At 35.4% G+C, this 23,405-nt stretch overlaps 1 protein-coding gene across 7 annotated transcripts in view; it reads right to left on the bottom strand.

The window, feature by feature from the left end:
- Nucleotides 1-23,405, bottom strand: part of CBLB (Cbl proto-oncogene B) — a 218,850-nt gene that overhangs the window by 87,275 nt on the left and 108,170 nt on the right. For all 7 annotated transcript variants that reach the window (XR_015724219.1, XM_045785283.2, XM_045785279.2 and 4 more), the window contains exons 5-9: nucleotides 21,231-21,387; nucleotides 13,365-13,486; nucleotides 10,198-10,335; nucleotides 6,980-7,067; nucleotides 4,135-4,266 (exon numbers count right to left, since the gene is read on the bottom strand). Coding sequence is in view for 6 of the 7 variants with exons in the window: in XM_045785283.2 (XP_045641239.1) it covers nucleotides 4,135-4,266; nucleotides 6,980-7,067; nucleotides 10,198-10,335; nucleotides 13,365-13,486; nucleotides 21,231-21,387 (637 nt within the window). In the remaining variant the exon portion in view is untranslated. The remainder of the gene's footprint in view (nucleotides 1-4,134; nucleotides 4,267-6,979; nucleotides 7,068-10,197; nucleotides 10,336-13,364; nucleotides 13,487-21,230; nucleotides 21,388-23,405) is intronic.

Raw genomic sequence — 23,405 nt, 5'->3', positions numbered from 1 at the left:
GATTTAATTTTAACTTCTGGAGGGTCAGGCCTGGGTCTTAATGGTGTTACTTCCTAGCTCAGAGATTAGTACGGAACCTGGGACATAGCAGCTGCCCGGGAATGTTCCTAAATATATGGATAAGTAAATGGATTTGAGATGTTGCAGAATGATGGATAAAACAATCTATGTCTGCTCTCACCAAGTAAAGTAGCAAATGATCCTTATGCATAATTCAGTTTGAAAACAACCTTTTCTCTACAGAAAAAATAAACAAGCATATAAAACAAAAACAATGGCTTTGAAGTCAGAAAATATGGACTCTAGCTCTGTACCAGTTTGAATAAAGAGAACACTGAAAACAAGAGACCTATTGCTATGTTGAGTCATATCCAGACTTTCTAGTCATACAACATTTCCCACTGCATCTCCAAGTTCAGATACAATCTTCAACAATATCCTGCAGAACTATGGAAATGTTCGATAATTGTTCTTTTACTTCTCATATTCACCATATATTAGGTGAAGTCCTTTGAACAGCTTATTGAGACCACAATGTGAGGCTTTTAGCATATCTATGGTTTGTCAACTGCATTTTAACTGGATTAGCTTTACAAGAATTTTATTTTTATTAAGTAACAAGGGCATTTTGCAACAACATGCTTAAATGATTGTCAAACACTGCTATTCATATTACGTAAAAACGGCCAAAACAGATCTGTTGGTTGGCAGGAAACACCACTTTGTGAAATCTATATATAAAGGTAGAAATATTCAGGTTATCCCAAAGTGGAGATGTTCAAAACTTGATGCTTCCTTTAACCACTAAGATCCCACTGAGCTAGAAAGACTATGGAGTATCACTTTGGAATTTGCAAACCTTGGCCTGAGAGCAATTTTTTTTAGGGTAGAGAAAACTTGAACCAGGGATCACCATGCACTGCTTCTTGGTGTAAAAAAGTAATAGAGAAACTCAGTTTTGCTGCCTCAAGCTTAGTGCCAGTATTATTGCAAGCGATAAAAGTAAAATCATGTGGCTCAAAAATAAGTGAACAAAATCAAAATGTGAAAAGTTGAAGGGAATCATCCAGCAGCTATTGAACGGAACAAATGGATCTTAGGTTTAAAATTCTTAGAATTTATTCTCTGATCTTCAGCATAATAAAAGGTCTTTGAAAAAAAATCATAGGTACTTTTCAAAAGAAAAATGAACAGAACTAAGACATACGATCTACAATATCAATAACTTACCTAATTTACCTATTTAACATCTTTTTAATGTAACCTTAAGTCTTCTCTTTACACTCTCTAGCATACCGTCCATAAATATTTACTGTCTCCCGCTGTGGAGGCAGGCAGCATGCTAGAAGAGAGGGATTCCAAACTAGGGTCTTGAAGAGAGCCGGGTAAATATGTACTGTTCACAATACAAATACAGTGAGGTAAGAGTTTACAGGGACATATACAAAATGCATCAGAAGAATATTTATTAATTGTAAAGTGTCTTGTGTGGGAGGAATTAAAAAATAATGCTGAAATAATGCTCCTGAACATTTTTCACTAACCTATATGCAAAATTCTTCGATCAGATTAAAATACTAACATTATTTGTTAGTAGCAAGAGTATGATATAATTTGAGTATTATTTCAACCTTCTGAGTATTTTTTGTATTTGTCATTTTTTTGGTTACTCCTTCACTTAGTAAACCACTACTTTATAATGACCTTCTCCTGAACTTTTACTCAAAGGCTAAGTTTTCAGTGCTTGGCAATTTATGCACTTCCTCAATTTCTAAAAGTAAAACTGAGAAGTAATTCAGAGTAATAAAGAAAAAAAAGTGAATGTTAGCAATTTACAAATATGATGGGGCACGTCTTTACATAAGGCCATTAGACCAATACAAAAAATCATGAAGTGAATCAGGGAACTGATTAGATGCTGGCAGGAGGAACTGTACTATTTGGAGAATGCACAGTAATATACAGAAAAGTTGTGGTGATGTAAGGGACAAAGGGTTCATAACAGCCTTGGCAACAGGGAAATGCTCCTGGGTCTTTGGCACATAACGTACCTATTTACTGCAAAGAGTCCACAAACTTACTAAATAAAATGTGTAGTATTGTCCCTGAAATTTTAGAACATAAATTTCTTCCATATGCAAAAAGTAAAATAAATGAAATCTGCTTGTTTTATATTCAGTGATACTCTTTTACTTGGGCTGTAAGGTAAACAGCTATTCTGTATGATGCTTTAAACAATAATCTTTAGTGATCAAAGGTTTTGCCAAACTAATGGGAACTTCTGACTTTTAACCCACTTAACTTCCAAATACTAGGTAGGTATCAAGTTAAAGATGCCAAGTCCTACCATATATACCTATGTGTATGCTCCCAGCCTGAGGCCCCAAGAGTACAGGCCAAAGACATAGGCCATGCGTGGGGCCAGAGAGTACTGGGAGTTTGTACCAGCCTAAAATTCTGGTCTCTTTAGGTGGAAATACAAAGTTTTTAGCTTCTCTGTACCCATGAGAACCACACCACCACCCCGAAGTCATAAGTCAATCCAAAGAGGTGACAAACACAATTGGCCTCTATTTATCCCGAAATAGTGAATGGGTATCAGGTAAAGCAAATCATCATAACGGTCCCATCTGTCAGTCCGGCACTGAGTCAGTATCTCTGTAATAGTTTCTATTGACTGATGTGAAACACACTTGCAAACATACTTCTCTCTTCTACCAGAGTGACTTACTGAAAGTCATTTATAAAAAGACATTGTTAGGTCTGCAGAACAATTAACATAATTTACACAGCAATCAAGTTCCCATAGGTTGAGAGTAAGTTTGCTGACCCCACACTGCGCATCACTGTTCTTCCAACTTCTCCCTATACGACACAAAGTTCACCAACATCTTGAAGGGATAAAGGGAAATTAGGGTATCAAGGAATGGATATCCAGGAAAACCTAAAGTAAAATATAAACCAAATGCATACTGAAAAAGAGAAGTGTAGGGACGTTGAACAATTTTTACTGAGGTAAGAAAGCTATCTGGGAGTTCAGAAATGGCAGTGAAAACATAAATAAGGGGCACCTGGGTGGCTCAGTAGGTTAAGTGTCCGACTCTTAATTTCGGCTCAGCTCATGATCTCAGAGTCCTGGGATCAAGCCCCTCCATGGGCTCTGTGCTCAGTCGGGAGCCTGCTTCAGAATCTCTCTCCCTCTCCCTTTACCCCTCCCCCTGCTCACGTTTTCTCTCTCTCTCTTTCTCTCTCTCCTCTCCTCTCTCTAAAATAATAAGTACTTTTTAAAACAAAGAATGAAAAGAAAACATAAGTCAATTGTAATTCATTTCCTCATTCTTCCTCTTTTTCTTCATTTCTCAAATCTCCCCAAAGGAAGAAGGAGGTCCTTTTTTTAGATTGTGAAAATGTGAAAATCATTATATTTTATTACTAAGTAAAGAGCTCAACAGCACCAACGTTCCTGAGTCTGCATTCCCCCTGCCTGACCCTCTAAGGCTGTTCTTCCTCTCAGGCAACACAGAGGTTCAGGGTTGGACAGAACATCAAAGACTGAGATGGCTCAGGAATGGGGTAGGGATGTCGATTATATACTCAACAGCAAGTTTTTTATTAAAATGTTTGAAAACTTAATTATTTGCTTTCTAAACTCCATCAATAATATTGACTTCAATATTGACTGTGTTAAACAGCAGTTAAAAAACAACTTGATCAAAATATTCTGTGAATCCTTTCAAATACTCAAAACTGGAAGTTTGTCCAAAGATTCATTTTCAAACCCCCAACCTCTACTACAGATAAAGAAATATAAGATAGCCATTGGAGAAACCAGTTATTCTCTAGGTCTTAGTCTAAAACATTAAATCAATTTATATTTATTGAGGTACAACTACTTATAACTAAATCCTAAAATTAAATTATACATGCAAAAGTAACAATATAAAACACAGCAAGAAAAATAAAATTATATAAAACAGAAAATCAAACACATGAGATTTTTTTAAACAACTACTCAAAGAAAGCATTTAACAGACCATTTCCTAAATCATTAAGATGAAAAAAAAACTGCAAAGAGAAATAGTAAGAGGGGATATAAGGAAGACATCAGTGTTGCTCCCTAAACTGGGATCATACCTGCCATGCTGTGAGGCAAGATGTGCACATCAAATGCCCACAAGGCTCAATCTTGACATCTTTGTCGTTCTCAGCACAAATTTTACAGAGCTGAAAAGTGGAGCCCATTTCACAATATAATTCATATTGTTCCTGGAATTTGGGGCGGGGGGAGATAAAGGCAGAAAAGGCAGTGTTAATGTATTTCTAACATGAACTCTTAATATTGAATTTTCTCTAATACAATGACTTACAGTAAATTCCTCACACTTGATCCTGTCAGGAATACGTTACCCATTTAAGACATATTTTGAATTGTTAATCACAATTTGGTCTACAAAGTCATTTTTTAAAACATTTGAGCTTTTATCTGCAATTGTGTAAGCTTTTTTAATACTTCGGATTATTTAATGTTTTGTACTGTTGCTTTAGGAAGGGACTTGCTTCAGTGGTGACTCAAAAGACAAAACTTATGGTTTTGAAAGAAAATATAAATAACTTTAGTTTCTTTGTAAGTGCCACATACTCATCTAATTTTACTATAAAACTGCAAACACACACACACACACACACACACGACTCTGACTGAACATTAAATTTTCTTTCTTAAATACCTTTAGAAATTCCAGAACAGAAGAAAAGCAGCATTTGCCAAGCCCTCCCTGCATGCTATGGACTGTGGTCCACATTTATTATGTCATATAATCTCCAAAGCATAATAAGATATATTGAATTAAAAAAATACCTGAGGCTCAATAAGTTTAAATTGTTTTCCTCAAATTCTATATTAAATCTCTAAATTGCATACTCTTTTCCCAATACAGCACTGTCAAGAAAACTAATCACTTCAGCAACCAAAAATTGTTTTATTAAACATCTATTCCCTTGATATACTAGTTTTGAACATTTTGACATAGTAAAATTCTTGGTATCCAAATAGTGAAAAGATCTATGTCACAAAGAAGATATAAATATATCAGTATGTGTAAAGAAATGTTAATTAATAGGGATACAAAGAAAAGGAATTATGGAAATAAAACTTCATTTAAATAAGGCAATGTTTCAGTTAATAAGTGTCTATTAGGTACCTGGCCCTATGCAGGATAAATAAGTGACAATATTTAACCGCTAGTTTACTAAAAGATCTTATAATCTTGGTGAGAAAAAAAAAATATATATATACATACACACACACAAAAATACACATACACGCACACACACATTCATATATAAATTGTGTCTACCATGAAGTTTGTTTGTGTGACTGTTTAATTTTTAAAGAAATTAAGAAAAAAGATGAGAATGTATCAAGATGCACAATAAAGAAATTGTAAGTAAATACAATTTAAAAATAAATTGTAAGTCACTGAAGTCTCTAAAATAATAGCTAAGGATTTATATTGTTATGACATCCAAAGGGCCGGTTTGCAATTATTAAAAAATTATGGTGAGCAAAAAGCACGGATACAAAATTCAATGGAACTGAAGGGGTAAGTAATTCAAATATTTATGAATAATTTAATGGGATGGTACTACTCCTGAATATGTATTTTTAAACCACGGCTTTATAAAGAGGAACTGCCTTTTGTGAGTGTCCTTTTATATGTATTAGAGCATAAGGAATCACTACATAACTAAAATAATGTCAATTATATTTTATACTTAAAAAACTGTACATATGTCAACAAATCTGTTTCACATAATAATACCAAGACCACTGGGACTAAATCTGGAGAATTCAAAATAAAATTAAAAAAATTACCTCTTGTCTTCCCCCAAATCTATAATTTCTGGTTTTGATTTTTTATTATTTATTATACAAAGCACAAAAATATATCAATTATAAAATATTTTAAAACTAGACTATATGTAAAACAAAGTACTCAGGTTCTCCCTTTCGTCTTCTTCCTAATTCCCAAAGCTTCTTACCCCCTCAGTTAAGTAACGTCACCAGTTTGGTATTTTTTAATTTTTATTTTTAAAAAGTATATTCATAGGTTCATATATGGTAATTTCTTTCTTCCTTTCTTTCTTTCCAGAAATTGGACTTACATAACGTAACTTTACAAAATGAAATGTTATATAATTGAGCTTCTTAGTAATGGAACTTTTTTACATAATAAAGATGCCAGAGTTCCCATGTGATTATGTGGCGGTACCTTCCTCCTCTTAATGACTGTACAGTATAATACGGTATTCTGTAATACTATGGTTTCCTTAACCTAGGATTAAATCGTTTATAATTTTTCATTTTAGGAAAAATGCTAAACTGAATACCCCAATGCACAGATCTTTCTGTGTATATATGAGTGATATATCAGAAACTAGAGTAAAAAATGTTTTTATTTAGATTTTGATAATTACTGAATATTACCCTCAAGAAAGGCTTACCAAGTTACACTCCTTTTCAATCTATGAGGTTGCCAACAATAGATTTATAAGGATATAATTATTATCTTCAATAAGCTTCAAGTACTCATTTGACTGTAAAAGCTAAAGCATATTATTATTCTAATCTTTGGAGTTTTCTAAACCTATGCCTCTCTCCTCATATCTATTTACTTACCTGTGGATCTATCTATCTATCTATCTATCTATCTATCTATCTATCTATCTATCTATCTATCATCTATCTGCATAAATGCCAATATCATATTGGAAGCAAGAATATTAACAGCAGAAATTTTTATCCCAAAAATGGAGAAAGTAATGTATTTTTTCAAACACTCTTAGAATTCCTTAAAGTATCTTTTGCATGAAACACCTGTACATAGTTTTAGCTACAGCTTATATAAGAGGATGCTTTTCATTTCAAAAGCATTAGATACTTAACAATTATAAATGTGTTACCGGAAATTGTCCTTACCTGCGTAACTTTTATATGGTCATGGGGTGTGGGTTCACATAATCCAGTTAAGTCAGGATTATAACTCCTCCCATCAGGATAAAGATAGCTGGATTATAAACAGAAATTTTATTACCATAAATATACATTTTTAAATTGCATTTAAGATTATTTAATCAGATTCTTATATATTCAAAACCCACATGTTGAAAATTCCTTTTTATGTAACTTATATCAAGAACCTTTACTATCACTGTTTCCATAATATACAAGTTACTTTTAGGACATCTAAAATTTAGAAATCATTTTCATATAAGAAATACATAATGAATATGGACTTGGCCACTAAGCAACTATTTCCAATTAAACACCTTTACTACAGGTCCTTTAGGTAAGTTAAAAATTTATTTTTCTGGCCATTCATGGTCTATTCCAAAACACTTTGAACGTACATCTATTTGCAATGATCACGTCTCTCATGTGAAGCACAGTTAATGTTAGCTGCATCACTTTACACCATGCTTAGTAACACGAGAGAAAAATGATATTAAAGCCCACAAGTTTCCTACAAAAGTTGTGCAAACACCTCCATGGTTTCTGCTTCTCCAGTTTCCCATCCTCTGACTTTCCATCCCACCTTCCAGTCACCCCTACAGACACTAGTCTACACACATGCTGACACACACACGTACGCGCATGACTGAAGAAGTTAGAAAATGCTACAATTATATGTTTCATTTACTTCAAATCAAGCTACAAACATAATCTTGATAAATGTGAGGTTCCATTGTTACAAAGAATTAAAATGAGAGCTAAAAGTTATAGTAATAAGGCCATATTGTTAGAAGCTTTTATTCATTCAGACATTCCTTTAAAAATGAAGTTTATTGTGTTAGCAAATACCGATTTTAGATTTTAAAAAATGGTAATATCACTGTTGGATTATGTTGACTGATTAAGTTCTATAGTTAGTTTGGTAGCTCTCCGTTCTAGGTGGCTTGAATGAAAAATTCAGAATATACTACTACTGTGATCAATATTTTAAGGGGCAAAACTCTACTAAAACTGTTCTGTGAAGGAACAAAAAATATTTATCCTTTTAAATAGTCTATAAATATGTTCTTAAGTGTTAAAATTTACCTAGTAAAACCAGAAAAAAATGAACTTAGAGGACAGACAATTCTCATAGGGTAAGGAACAAATCAGTAGATCAGTGAGACAATTTTTTTTTTTTTTTTTTACAATTTAGGGAAGAGTTGACTACATCTGAAATGACAAATTTAGAATGTTTTCGCAGGGGTGGGTTAAAGTTTTACAAATATTAAATGAAGAGTACTAAGTGAGAGTTAATAAATAACTTTCTTTTTATACCCTAAATAATGGCTAGTTTTAAAATTATTATATAACATTTTGCTCATCACACTTAAAAAATGTGTAGAAATTCTATGAAGAATTCAAACCTCAAAGATTATAAAAATGACAATAAGGTCGCTAGAGGAAAGGTTAAAAGGGTCTATCTAATGTATAAGGGGAAAGTTGTCACTTTCCTCAGTAAACAAGGGTGCTACTGATGAGACCCTCACAACGGCAGAGAAGGAATAAACAATCTCAGCTGGGTATGGAAGTAAACTTCTTTATTATCTATGTCATACTAACTTGAACTAACTATAAGGAAAGGACAGCTGCCCCTGATGACAGCTGGGCCAGATAATATCCTGTGTTTTACAGATCTGGGGGGGAGGGTGGGAACTATCTAATAATATCTATTTTAATATAATCTAAAAATCTGATCTAGTTTTAAATCATATTATAATATTAATCTGACCTATTTTAATGTACTCTATCACTACAGTTCAAATTCAACTAATTAAATGCCTCTGAAGGGGTGTGTGTGTGTGTGTGTTTGTGTGTAAATATTTTTTAACAGCTGATTTGTGTAGGAGTTCAGAGGCTAAGCTACTGATTACAATATAATTTGTTTTTTTATTGGCCTTTAAAAAATAGATGGAAGGCATTATAAACAATGTAAATAAGCTGTATCAAAATTACTACATGTACAGATTGTAAAACTTCACAGCACACTTTCTTTAAAAAAAATCCTGTAATCACAGTGAATCAAAAGCTACACATATGCATCTTAGATGCATTACAAGTAAGGCATAAATAACTGAGGATAGCAAATTTATGATAAGTTAAAAAAACCGAAATACAAACTTGTTACCGGTCTGCCATACAATTCTTATGTAAGTACTTCTTGAAAGCTCGTAACTTATTTAAAAAAACGCATTTTTTCTTCATATATATCCTATCACTTTTTTTTCTTTTTTGCAGTTATTTTAGAAAAGGTGGAAATTAAATTATTTTCTCTTTGCTAACTCTTGTGGGCTTTCTCCTACTAGGTTTCTATCACCATCTGTGCTGTAGCAAATAAGGCAACATCCGTCTCTTCAGTTACTCAGTAAGGGCAAAGGGCATGAAAAGTGAGCATGATATGAATTACATGAGAATAGAATAGAACAACACAGAAAAGAGAACAAAAAGATGAAGGGAATGGCACATGACTAAAACAAATGAGATATCTACTTGGAAGGCACCTATCAGATTATCTAAACTTTGTGGAGAAAAAGTCCTTCTTACTCTAAAAGACAAAGGAGAACTTACTTATTTTTAAATTTTAAAAAAGAATAGCTTAAGTTAAACTGAATTCAGCTCTTAACATATAATTCTGGAATAGGGATTGAATACCAGTGTGACTAAAAGAATGACACAAACAGAAAAAGGGGGTAAGGGGTAGGAAAAGGGTAAGAAGAAGAAGAAAGAGACAGTCTGGTACTACCGTCAAACAAAAAGGAAACTGTCAGCTGGAGGGTTCCACGAAGCAAGAGAAGTCAGTTATTCTAAAGAATTATCTTTTTAATAAGTTTTATCATCTATTTTAAACTACTTTTAAGTGCCTTTAATTTTTTTTCCTGTGAAAGATACAAACTCATGTTCTAATCCGATGATGGAATTTACTGGCTGTCACATACAGTTTAATTCAAACTGGTTACCTTAAAATGACTATTTTAAGAGATGAACTGTAAGAACTAAGGAGCACTCCATTCCTCAGTCTTGAGATAAAAAAACAAACAAACCAGCCAGATCATCAGCCTCACTACTTTTTCTCTCCATCGCAAAGCAATGTCTGTCTTTCACGCTGGTGAGTAATAAGCACCCTGACTCCCATTTCTCATACTCACAATCCTTCCCTGCTGCCGTCAATCAGGGCTTGAAATAAGGGCTTATTATGCGGGATGGTCTGTAGGATATTGCCGTCCCCGGTCACATAGCCGATGGCCCACTGTCCCAACCGGGTGCAGCTTAACCGGAAAATGTAGCTGTATGTAAAGCATGAGAAAATGATGTTTAGTCACATTCAAAGTGTATGCTCACTACTAAACAATCTGTTAGACTTTTTTTAAAGTCAAAGAATAAACGGAATCATTTAGAATATCTGAATAAGGTTCTAATCTTATTTTCACACCACTGTCCTTCTCCGTTCATTGATCTGTAAAAGCAGCACTAACAATAATTGCCCGTAAACACCTCCAGGGCTATAGGACGAAAGAACTGAAGTTCACGTACTTCAATATCAAAGGATCTACTGCCATCCGCATCAGCGGGTGCTCAGTATGAAACAGGACAGAAATCGTTTTTGGAAAGCAAAGTAAAAATTTAATTTGTTCACCTCAGAGAGCAACTGAGTCAGTTTCTACCGTGAAATTCAATATATCACTTTGTAATTTTAAAATTATACATTTTAAGTTAATGACTTGTTTAAAAATAATATTTTTTTCTTTCGAGCGTTCCGGCCATTCACCTTTAAATGAAAGATCAAAAGAGCTGAACTATATTAATGAGAAGACAAACTAGATTAAGCTCATGGCTGCCACCCAACCCTGTCCAGTCCAATGTCTTGCAATGGGAAGTTAAAACAGTTCAGAAATATAAATCAAATTAATGACAATGACAAGGAGATACTGACTTGGTTTTAAATTCACTGTTATTTATTTATTAATATAGTTATCTGCTTATTTCATTTTAGATCACTTATCTTTACTTAAGTGTACTATACTCAATCTTACCATCATGATAACCGTATCTGGATTTCGTAACCCCTTAAGCAGCTCAAAAGCAGGTCAACAATCTGTTGGCTATGTTTGAGTACCCTGATTGCTCTACGTATATGACAGAAATTCATATCTCCTAATGTACCTTAGTTACTGATGAACCAAGTACTATAAAAATAACTTTGCAGGATAAATTAATATATATAACAGCTATACAGTCATTCAATTTAATTAACTTGTGTATTTAGTACTGCAAGGTGATTTCATCTTTGAAGAAAATTGGGTTCTTAAAGAAAAGAAGATGTTGTGATTTTTAAATAATAATAACTTCATACTTGTTTTAGAACCTTGAGAAAGGACTCTTCAAGAAAGTCCAAACATGTATTCTCCTAGAGAGCCTGAAAATAGGCTATCAACCTGCCAATTAAAGGAACGCTTAATCAGAATCAGACAAAATAATTCCACACAGACTTCTGGCTATCAACCGTATCCCCCAAAAAAGCAAAACCTGAGACTCAAATGTCCTTGCAGTAGGTCCTATGATTTTCTGCAGCATGAAGCCAAAGAGAAGAAATGCTTTCCAAGAGGAAGAAACAGCCAAACAGGTATTCCGCAAAACAAGTATTTATCAAAATCGTTTGATTTGTTCACTGAGTTTTCCTAAACTTTACATTTTATACACCACATCACACTTTAAACATAACAGTTTACCACAGACTGCCCATTTCACCATTGCCGAAAACTTAGAACAAACTGTTACAGGGCAAATTGGGAAGAAAAGGAAGACACCCTTTTGGAGGGCATTGTCCTTTTATTAAAAGAACTATTCCAAGAGTGATAAGGCCTGGCTTTTGCTTCCAACAGTGTTCTCTCCCAACATTATTTATCTCCATAATCTTGAACAAGAGAACACAAAAGAGACTTGGTTTCTTAATTTCACAAATAACTTCTGTGTTAAATTTGTAGGATTGTGTAATTCCAAACATAGCACATCTTTCAAATCATACTCCAAGAACAAGAAGATACTTTGACGCCAATCTACAGAGTAGAAGTTATGGAAAAATCTGGTCAAATCCTTGACCAAAACAGAATGACTCATCAAGCCACCATCAGCATCTCAATGAGAACCAACTCTCCTTAATCTAACCAGAAGACTTCAATAGGAGCCAAACTGTTCTCTGTACCCACTACCTTCTTTTCATATGCCATATAAATTCTTAAAAATAAAGAAGATGGGAATTTTCATTATGGCAGAGAAAAAGGAATCAACAGTACTGGCTTGAACTAGAAACTACCTTGTTAAAGGACAAACACCATTTGCACCATTTTGCAAATGGCATTAGAAGAAAAATGTGACCTTAAAAAAACAACCAAATTCATTCCTACAATGAAATGACTCCTATATGGAAATCAGTGTACTAATTAATGGATGTTGGGATGGCATCTCCTAGTAAAATGTCAGTGTATGAGGACAGGTCTCCACTGTCACTGCTGCCATACCCAGCACACTGCTTGCCACAGCAAATGCCTACTATGTAATGCATTTCTAAGTGGCACATGGGGAAAATGCACGAACGAGGAAAGAGACAGATTTTCTGATCCTAGAAAATAATGTATGATTTGTCAGCCAAAGCCACAAGGGCTGACAAAACAGCCAACCTCTGAGTTTCACCAAGTTTCATCATCTGGAAAATAAAACATAAATTCTGAAGCTACAAAGAATGACAAGGTATTATGGAAGAAATTCTTAACATGAAAGTGGTTGGATTGTAACAATGGGCTTATATATGTTTATATACTTATATGTGTTTATAATGTACATAGATGTACACTTAGAATTACATATAATATAAACAAATATAAGTGCATATGTGTTTATCATAGAACAAAATTGAATATCTTGAAAAATACACTAAAATAATGATCATGAAACTGATTTGTCTTTAGCACAATATTCAAGTATTCAAATATACACATACAATTTTATACACAAACAGGTGTCGTGAAACAGTCAATGCTAATACCCTACTCCAATTTGAAAATCAGAGCTCTGAGACTTAATGAATTTCTACGTTTGTCAAATTACATGGTACATATCCTCTTTCACTTCTTGAACACAGAGTTTCAGTACAAGTACAATGAATGGATTAAAGGGATTCAATTAAGAAGTACCATTGTGGTCTATTAGCATTTCCTCCCCCCTCCCCAATGGGTGTTACTGATTTATTTAAGAATGGACAAGAGAGGACTTTTCATCATTAGATTTGCCACATAATATTACTGCTGAAAAGTCTTACCTTCCAGGTTTGGTGCTGTATTTCTGTAGGCGTGCTTTAACTTCATCATATGTGAGAAATGCCATGTAACCCGGATGTGTTACAGCTAAGAAATTCCAATTCCGTAAAATAGAGCCCCAAGGCTAAAAATAAGAATAAGTGAAAAGATATTACCTAGATAACATCAACTATCAATTATATATCAACCTATCATTTAATATAGTTACTGAAATCTCCTAAATATTTTTCAGGTGACTATGAGCTTCTGTAGCTTAGGTCAACCTTTACCACCTAACAGCAAACATGAGATACCTTACTCTCTTTTTGGAGAAATATTGGGCAGAAAACAGGATAGAATGCAGAGAACAAAAAGAAAAAAGACATACTTTCTTCACAAATTCTATTCCCAATACAGCATTTGTGGTAATTTTGAAACATAAAACACATCACTTTTCTGTCCAAAACCCTCTAACTTTGAGTAAAAGCCAAAGTCCTTACAAATGGTCTTGGAGGATTTTACAGGGTTGATGCCCAGTTCCCTTTCCTCCCCATCTGTGTGAGTTCTCCACATTCTGCCTCTTCCCCAGGCACCCTGGCTTCTTTGTAGTTGGCTTGAACACAAAGGTATCCCCCCTCCTCAGAAGCTTTATATTTGCTGATTCCTCTACCAAAATTCTTCCTCCAAATATCTAAGTGATTCCTCTCCAGTGTTACTTCCTCAGTGAAGCCTTCTCAGACCACTCTATTTCAAACTGTTAGCTCTCATCACATTCCTTATCTCCCTTGGTCTGTCTTGTTCACTGCTGTACCTTTAAGGTATCTAATTTTATAGAACAAGAAGCGTACCATGGAATGTAAGCGATTTGGCAACGGTTACACATTAACCAGAAGCTACGTGAGAAGAAGGAACATGCCTGTCTTGCTCACCAAAGGGACACCAGCACGAGGCAGTAACAGAATACGGTGATCAGGGAGGTGTCACTGGTGAAAAGCTCCTCTAACTAGTAATTTGTCTAAAGGCCTTGACTCCCAACTTACGATTCTTTCCATGGTAACATACTTCTGTGCTCACATTTGACTAACTCTTGCACGATGACAGAAGGCTTGCGATTTAGCAGTGAGTAAACTAAAGATCGTGCACAGAAGTACACTAATGTACACAGAGTTTGTACCATTCTCTCTTTCATGTGATTAGTTACCCCTCCAGTTCCCACAGCAAGAGAAAAAAAGGCAGTCGGTGACAGACAATTTTGCATGAGGGTGTGAATGCATCATCTTAGCCATATTTTTAAGGCTGAAGCTACATTTATTCCATGGACTTGGCAGCACGCTCTATCTGATGTGCCAGATTATTAACTCATATCTTCTACAGAAAGGAAGAAAAAGGTATTTTCTGTTGCCAAGTGAGAGCTGTTGAAGCGGTCGTCCTGGACATGATCATTGGGAGAGGGCTCCTGCCTTTGTTTGTTTGAGACTTTTTCCTTATTATTGTTAAGCAAGTTTCAGATTCACAAGGCAGAATTCTTCAAGGACTGTATCTCTTGAGATGAGGATAACAAGGGCAAGAATGATTTAGTAATGAAGAGTTCTTTAACCTTTTCTGACATAACAAGAAAAATCTTCAGGCTAGTCCCCCAGCACACTAAAATACCTCATTGGGCAAAAAGGAGCCGTGGAGAACACTATCATCAGAGGTTCTGACTGTGTACTTGGGGAAAAAAAAAAATGTTTCTAATTTTCTTCTAAAATCATAACTAAAAATTACATAAACAATACTTGGAAGAATATCAGTATATGTTTTTTTAAAAAACTGAGAAATAGCTGCTAGTATAGGCACTGGGTTTGGTTTTGTTTTGTTTTACTTCCCCATCTACAAAGGACGAGGATGGAGCAAATGTAAAATATTTGGGTCACTTCCATTAAAGTCTACAAAAATTAATGGAAGAGTTGTTTGAAAAAATGCTGAACTTTATGGGGAACCAATGCGCAGATCAGAATACAACCAAAAAAAAAAAAATGAGATTGGAGTTTTGAGCCAAATGCTACAGTATTAAGCAACCACTTCTTGGTACATAATCCAGAGGGCCAGCTTCTAACTACAAAAATATTTCTGTAATAGAAAGAGTCTGTGTACTGTTTTTCTTGTGAATGCAACCCACAGTCAGAAACAAATGATAGTTATGTGGGGTTTTTTTTGTTTGTTTTTGTTTTGTTTTGTTTTGTTTTGTTTTTAAAAGATTTTATTTATTTATTTAACAGAGATAGAGACAGGGGCGCCTGGGTGGCACAGCGGTTAAGCGCCTGCCTTCGGCTCAGGGCGTGATCCCGGCATTCTGGGATCGAGCCCCACATCAGGCTCCTCCACTGTGAGCCTGCTTCTTCCTCTCCCACTCCCCCTGCTTGTGTTCCCTCTCTCGCTGGCTGTCTCTATCTCTGTTTTTTTGTTTTTTTTTTTTTTAAGATTTTATTTATTTATTCGACAGAGATAGAGACAGCCAGCGAGAGAGGGAACACAAGCAGGGGGAGTGGGAGAGGAAGAAGCAGGCTCACAGTGGAGGAGCCTGATGTGGGGCTCGATCCCAGAATGCCGGGATCACGCCCTGAGCCGAAGGCAGGCGCTTAACCGCTGTGCCACCCAGGCGCCCCTGTTTTGTTTTGTTTTAAGTATTTTACCAACTAATGGCTTAAAGAAGGCAAAATAAAATGCTTTGGAGAATAAGAATTATTTTTGCAATTTGTTTTTAGATTAAAGGAAATGTTTTCACACCCACCAACATAAAATTATTTAGAGATTCTTAAATGACTACAGAAATTAATTGAGTGAATTAAGGAAGCTATTCCTTGCATTCTTCCAAAATATTACTATTTTCAAGAATAGCTCTTTACTGACTGTTGGAAGAGGGGCCTGGACTAGTCTGTCCGGATTCGCTCTCTTATTCCTTGATGTAACAGATGACTTAGTCCTCTTCCTCTTTTGCTCCCTATTTCCCTGATGCTCTATATTCCATAGTCACAAACATATCCCCCCCAAATCACACATTCCTTATGTGGCCACCCTCAAATTTCTTGCCCCATTTCTCAGCAACCCAATCTTCTCTAGTAGTGGGGAAATGGAAGGAGAAGGGGAGCAACAGCCCCAGGGAGAGAGAAGAGAGAAGCAAAATCCCCTTATTTCCATTCCAGGACTTCAGCACCTGCCAATCCCAGCATCTCTGAACTACCTGGAGAGGAGAAAGAAGATTAAAGGCAGAAGAAAGAGGAAACAAGGAAGGTAGCCACTGCAAGATTGTTCCAATGACTTCCTAGCATTTGTTCAAGTTCTGGCAGAATGTCAGGATAAGGGGAGAGGAAAAGAACATAACTCCTAACCAGCTTTACGTTCTTTTCTTCTCTTCTTTCATTTCCCAGATAATTCTCAACTTCATCTCCTAGTCCCTGCTGCTGACTTCTTCAAACCCTTAGGCTAGTTCTCTGCCAAACCCCAATCTTGAGATGTTAGAATTCACTGCTAATTAACTACCACCACTGTGACTACACAAGACTATATGTTCATGCAGTTACAGTATTCATAAAATACATTTTTCACATAGCATGCATAATTATAACTTAAACTACTACTCAATTTTTAAAGTTGTAAAAAATAAAAGATCAGTAAAAGTTAATTAATACATCCATTTTTCTATGCATAGAACTAATTGTAAGGTATATGTATGATTAGTTAAAGCAACTGAATAATGAAACCAAAAGAAGTGAAGAATCACAGAAGTATATAGAGCTAATGAGAGTGCTTTAGCTACTCCCATAATTCTGTGTTTTCAAAGAGACTAGGCATGTTTAGTCAACCAGTATTTTTTGGTTTTGTTATCTAAAACTTTTCACAGTAACTCCGTTTAACAAGATTCTTTTCCTCTCCCATCCCAGTGAGCATAAATAAGACACACATAACAGAGCATTAAGATTACCTGCGCTGTTTTAAAGTCAAACAGCTTATAAGAAAATATGTGCACGTATTAAATAACAGTTTGGGTAAGTGTTTAACCAACATTAAGGTGCCCTCAGAACTTTCATATACAACCGAGGCATTCTAGCGTTTAAGACCCACACTAAAAAGTCATCCAGGCTCCCCACAAAAAAACACACTCCTCCTAGAATGAACAGTTAGGTTTAAGGCAGGAAAAAAATTTTTTTCTCTGCCTTCACAAGGGGAAGAAACAAAGCTTCTACGACTTTAAATGTCTTTGTATCATGTGAAATAAATTATTTGTAAAATTATCAGAAACCTTTAAAAAAAGGAGAGATTCTATCATAAAATGGTCGGTATCACGTAACACCATCTTTTTACAAAATGTATCGTTAAAATCATTGAAAAAAAGTAAGCTAATGGCCTATACAGGCATACCTCATCTTATTGTGCTCTGCTTTACTGCACTTCACAGATACTGTGTTGTTTTTTGTTTTCAGATTGAAGGTTTGTGGTAAGCCCATACTGAGCAATTCTATCACGGCACCATTTTCCAACAGCATTTGTTCACTTCAAGTCTCTCTGCCATTATTTTGGTAATTCTTTTTAAAGATTTATTTATTTTTTAAAAGATTTATTTATTTATTTGAGAGAGAGATAGAGAGAGTGGAAGTAGGGGGAAGGGCAGAGGGAGACGGAGAGAATTTCAAGCAGACTCCCCACTAAGCTCAGAGCCCGAGACACAGGGCTTGATCTCATGACCCTGAGGTCATGACCTGAGCCAAAATCCAGAGGCAGACACTTCACTGACTGAGCCACCGAGGCTCCCCATATTTTGGTGATTCCTAAAATATTTCAGATATTTAAGTCATCATCATATCTGTTATGGTGATCTGTGATCTTTGATGTTGTTACTGTATCACAAACACACCCACGTAAGAGGTCAAATGTAACGGGGAAATGTGTGTTCCGACTGTCCCACTGACCAGCCCATCTCTCTCCCTCTCCTCAGGCTCTCTATTCCCTGAGACACAACAATATCGAAATTAGGCTGATTAAGAGCCCTACAATGTCCTCTAAGTATTTAAATGAAAGAAAGACATCACACTTATCTCCCTTTAAATAAAAAACTAGAAATGATTCAGCTGAATGAGGAAGGCAAGTTGAAAGACAACACAGACTAAAAGTTAGGCTTCCTGTACCAAACAGCCAAGTTGTGAAAGCAAAGGAGAAGTTCTTGAAGGAAATGAAAAGTGTTATGCCAGCGAACACACAAATGATAAGAAAGCAAAACAGCCTTATTGCTGATACCGAGAAAGTTTTAGTGGTCTGGAGAGCAGATCGAACCACCCATAACCTTCCCTTAAATGAAAGCTTAATGCAGAGCAACGCCCTAACTCTTTAATTTCAGGAAGGCTGAGGAGGTGAGGACGCAGCAGAAGAAAAGTAGTAGTATCAACATTCAGAGGAGTTGGAAAGATGTTGATCCCAACCCTCGTGGATGACTTGCAGGGGTTTAAGCCTTCTGTGCAGGAATTAACTGTAGATGTGGTGGAAATAGCAAGAGAACCAGAATTAAAGGCAGAGCCTGAAGATGGGACTGAATTGCTGTGATCTCATTATATAAATTTAACGGATGAAGCGCTGCTCCTTAGGAATGAGTGAAGAAAACGGTTTCTGGACATAGAATCTAGCCCTGGTGAAGATGCTGTGAAAATTGTTGAAATGACAATAAAAGGTTCAGAATATTAGTTGATAAAGCAGAGGCGGGGTTTGAGAGGAATGACTCCCAATTTTGAAAGAAGTTCTACTGCAGGTAAAATACTTTCAAACAATATCACGTGCTATAGAAAAATTGGTTGTGAAAGGAAGAATCGATCAATCAATGTAGCAAACTTCACTGTTGTCTTATTTTAAGAAATGGCCACAGCCACCCCAACCTTCACCACCCTCATCAGTCAGCAGTCATCAACACTGAGGCAAAGACCCTCCACCAGCAAAAAGATCAGGACTCACTGAAAGCTCAGATGACGGTCAGCATTCTTTAGCAATGAAGTATTTTTAAATTAAGGTGTATACATTGCTTTTTCAAGACATGATGCTATTACACATGTAATAGGCTACAGTATAGTGCAAACGTAACTTTTTATATGCACTAGGAAACCAAAAAAATTTTTTTGACTTGCTTTATTGTGATATTCACTTTATTGCCCTGGTCTGGAACTGAATGAACCTGCAGCATCTCCCAGATGTGCCTGTATATACCAAGGGAATAATCAGGAAACTAGTGTAAACTGAAAATATGGAAAAGCACAATTTCTGCAATCATTTATCTAATTTCTTATCTTATACACCCAGGTAGAATTATGATCTTAAAGTTGAAATAAAATAAAATGTATTCTATAAGTATTGTTGACAAGAGTTAATTTGCCTTCTGTTAACAGATCCTCTCATAAATTAAAAGTTAATCCCACACAATTTGATTTTCTTACATAAATCAGTCACCAGATCCTTGCAAACTAGTGCCAAGGAGAATCATAAATCAGAGAAGGGAAATTCTTATAACATGGGAAACATGAAAACCAATATTATATCCAACATTTGTTGAAAGTATGTTTCAAACAGAATAAATTTACTACAGACTAAAATAATAAAAAATTGCAACAGAATACAAGCAAGCCTGTTTTCTGATCAATTTACCTCACTTACTATAGAATTTAAATTACTACAGTCATAAAGATTCTAAGTGGGATTCTTTCATTTTTTGACTACTTGAATCGAATGTGGTCGATGATATACAATTTAGTGGCAGAGGCAAATTCAAAACACAAATTTCAAGTCTTCATGCATAGGGTAATTCCACGAAGATATACAAAAGAATAAAATGATAGCATCCAGCTTTCATCTTTCAATGACATTTGCTTCTGAAAAGCCATGTGAAGACAATTGTAAAGGACAGATTAAAAAATAAAAACAATTAACAGGACAAGAAAGTTAATGTCACAGTCATACATATTAGTGAGGAAACAGGGAAAAAAAAAAAAAAAAAACCAGGGCGCCTGGGTGGCTCAGTCGGTTAAAGTGGCTGCCTTGGGCTCCAGTCATGATCCCAGGGCCCTGGGATTGAGCCCCGCATCAGGCTCCCTGCTCAGCGGAGAGTCTGCTTCTCCCTCTCCCTCTGCCTGCCGCTCTGCCTACCTGTTCTCTCTGTCAAATAAATAAATAAAATCTTTAAAAGCAAACAAACAAACAAAGCCTAAGTTTGAGGAATTTGTTAAATTCCAAAAGAGGAATTTGTTAAATTAATGACACACTGGTTTGATGGAATATTATGTAGCAAATGAAAATTAATAATTATATTGATGAAAAAGATTTATTGACATGAAAAATGTTTACAACATATGGTCAAATGTGCAATGTAAGTTGTAAACAGTACACACCACTGGAATCTTCTATACAGAACCTGACAAATTTACTATTTATTGTCAAGTTTACTATTTCCTTTCTCACCAAATGAACGCAGGAGACAAAGGAAAGAAGTTGGGGTACAGCCTCAGCAAATACCCACCTGTAAAATTTGCGTTCTGTCAGTTACTGGGCTAAAAAGACAAAGTAAAGTGAGAAACTAAATAGGAAATTTAAAAACGAAGCTCCTCTGCATGAATCTTCTCAAAGCTAACAAGCAGTCGCCAGCCTCAGCACCTGGTGTCCCGAACTGAAACCCTCAACACATAGCAATGACCAAATGCCTAGAGCAGCGACTTCAAAATTACAGCCTATCAAAAATGAGACTATTTCTCATAGGTCTGCATGTGTGAGAGAGATGTACCAACACACGTGCACACGAATGAACACACACACATCACATGCACACACAGGGAAGGAGATCCGGAGAGAGGAAAGGAGGAAGCAAATAGGAAGCTTACCTGAAAGAGCCTGGTAAAAATATCAAATTCAAAAACTGAAATGTAATCATTACAAGTTAAATCAATTGTTGATTTCAGAGCCATTGCTTCCAGGCCAGAGCTAATTTGATGAACCTCATGAAGGCACTGTCTGAATACTTTCCATGGTACAATAGTTCTGTGCAAGGAAAAAAAAAAAAGTAATTGAATCAAGTGTCATTTAAGACTGCCTTCCACTGAAACAGCACAATTCAATCATAACATTAATATAATTAATTGCATTTGTACTAAAACACAAATAGTCGACAAAAAAAGACTAATAGGTGTTCAGAATTTAGAACACCTGTAATGGGTTCTGCTAACTGGATTATTTTCCATTTGCTAAGAACGGGACAAAAATCTAAGTCAATTTCTCTTTCAAACAATCCTTGGCTATCAAGATATTTTTAAAAATATATCCAAAAGGAGGGATTAGGTCAAAGCCCTGTGTATTTGACCTCTTGCATACACAACATCATTTGACTTTGAATCAACTTAAATTTTCCCCTCTTTATTTCCTTAAAATAACTCTAAGACTATGGGTTCACACAATAGTAGGAATTCTTTATTCCTGGCACAAAAGAGTAATCCACCATCTCGAGAAAGCTCAGGTGGAAAGTCATGAAGGCATTTTAGCCATTACCCCCTTGTATTCTGCAGATAAAGAGTGCGTTATCTATCCTTTCATATTAATACAAAGGGAAATTTTAAATTGTTTAATCAACCACACTTGCTAGCATATAGAAACTTATTTATTCAAAACTTATTTTTCTCAGATATCATGCATCAAAATTTTTATTAAGTAATGCATTTATATAGTTTAAAATTTTAGAAGAGTAATAAATGGTATCCAGGGAAGTCTCCGAGTCTGTCCTCCACCCGACCAGTTTCTGACATTCACCACCTCCTCCCCACCATGAAAATAAGTAACACTCATTATTCATCCCTTAGTTCATTTTCCTCCTTTTGGAATGTTAAATGCCTACTCCTGAATAGGTGGAAGAAAGAAATCATTCATGTTTTCAAAATTTTAAGCTGCAGTTCTCACAATAGGACATCATAAGAGCTATACATAGCCTCTTATAAGATTATAAATATTTATTTTTAAATTTTTTTAAAGATTTTATTTATTTGACAGAGACAGCAAGAGAGGGAACACAAGCAAGGGGAGTGTGAGAGGGAGAAGCAGGCTTCCCGCAGAGCAGGGAGCCTGATGCGGGGCTTGATCCCAGGACCCTGGGATCATGACCTGAGCCGAAGGCAGACGCTTAATGGCTGAGCCACCCAGGCACCCCAGATTATATATCTTTAAGCCTTAGGTTTTTCTTTACTAGTATCTCTTAAGATATAAAAGACTCAGGCAGAATGGACTACATTGGCCCTATCCTATACCAATTCTCCCAGTGAAGTATCACCATAAAGGTACGATTATATATTCATTCAATAATTATCCACTGCAGTGGTTGTCAAACTCGAGCATTCATCAGGATCATTGAAGGGCTTGTTAAGACAGAAATTGCTGATCCGCAACCCATGATATTCTAATTCATTATGACTGACGTAGGGCTGGAGAACTTAGAGTTCTAACAAGTTCCCAAGTGATGCTGACGCTGCTGGGCTGGGGAAAACACTTTGAGACTCACTGATCTCTTAATTGCTAAGGCAAAGCACTGTGGATAAATACAATCATGAAAATACAAGATACTATCTGTCCTTGAAGAAGATACACACAGGGTAGAAATAAGACATGTAATGCTAAATATATATATATATATATATATAATATATATAACATAAATATATATATATATAATATATAACATAAATATATATATGAAATATATATAAAACATATATATATAATATATATAAAACATAATATACATATAATACATATATAACATAATTATATATATATATATATGTATATTTGGGGGATGGGATATCTGAGGAAGTACTGGAGGAACTCCAGAGCAGTGGCCTGTGGCAAGATGAATAAATGAATGGTAGGGCAGGCTTATGATACTATGCTGTATTTATAAGAAAGTTTAGGTTTGATATACCACTAAAAGAAAGAAAAATATGAGGCTGAATACATCAAAAGGCTTTTCTCTATGTATGAAAAAAACAGGAAACCACAGAGAACTGAAGAGACAC

The sequence above is a fragment of the Ursus americanus genome, chromosome 4 (genome assembly GCF_024610735.1).
Source record: "Ursus americanus isolate L20-20 chromosome 4, mUrsAme1.1.p, whole genome shotgun sequence".
Lineage (NCBI taxonomy): Eukaryota > Metazoa > Chordata > Mammalia > Carnivora > Ursidae > Ursus > Ursus americanus.
This window is presented reverse-complemented; position numbering and strand designations above follow the sequence as displayed.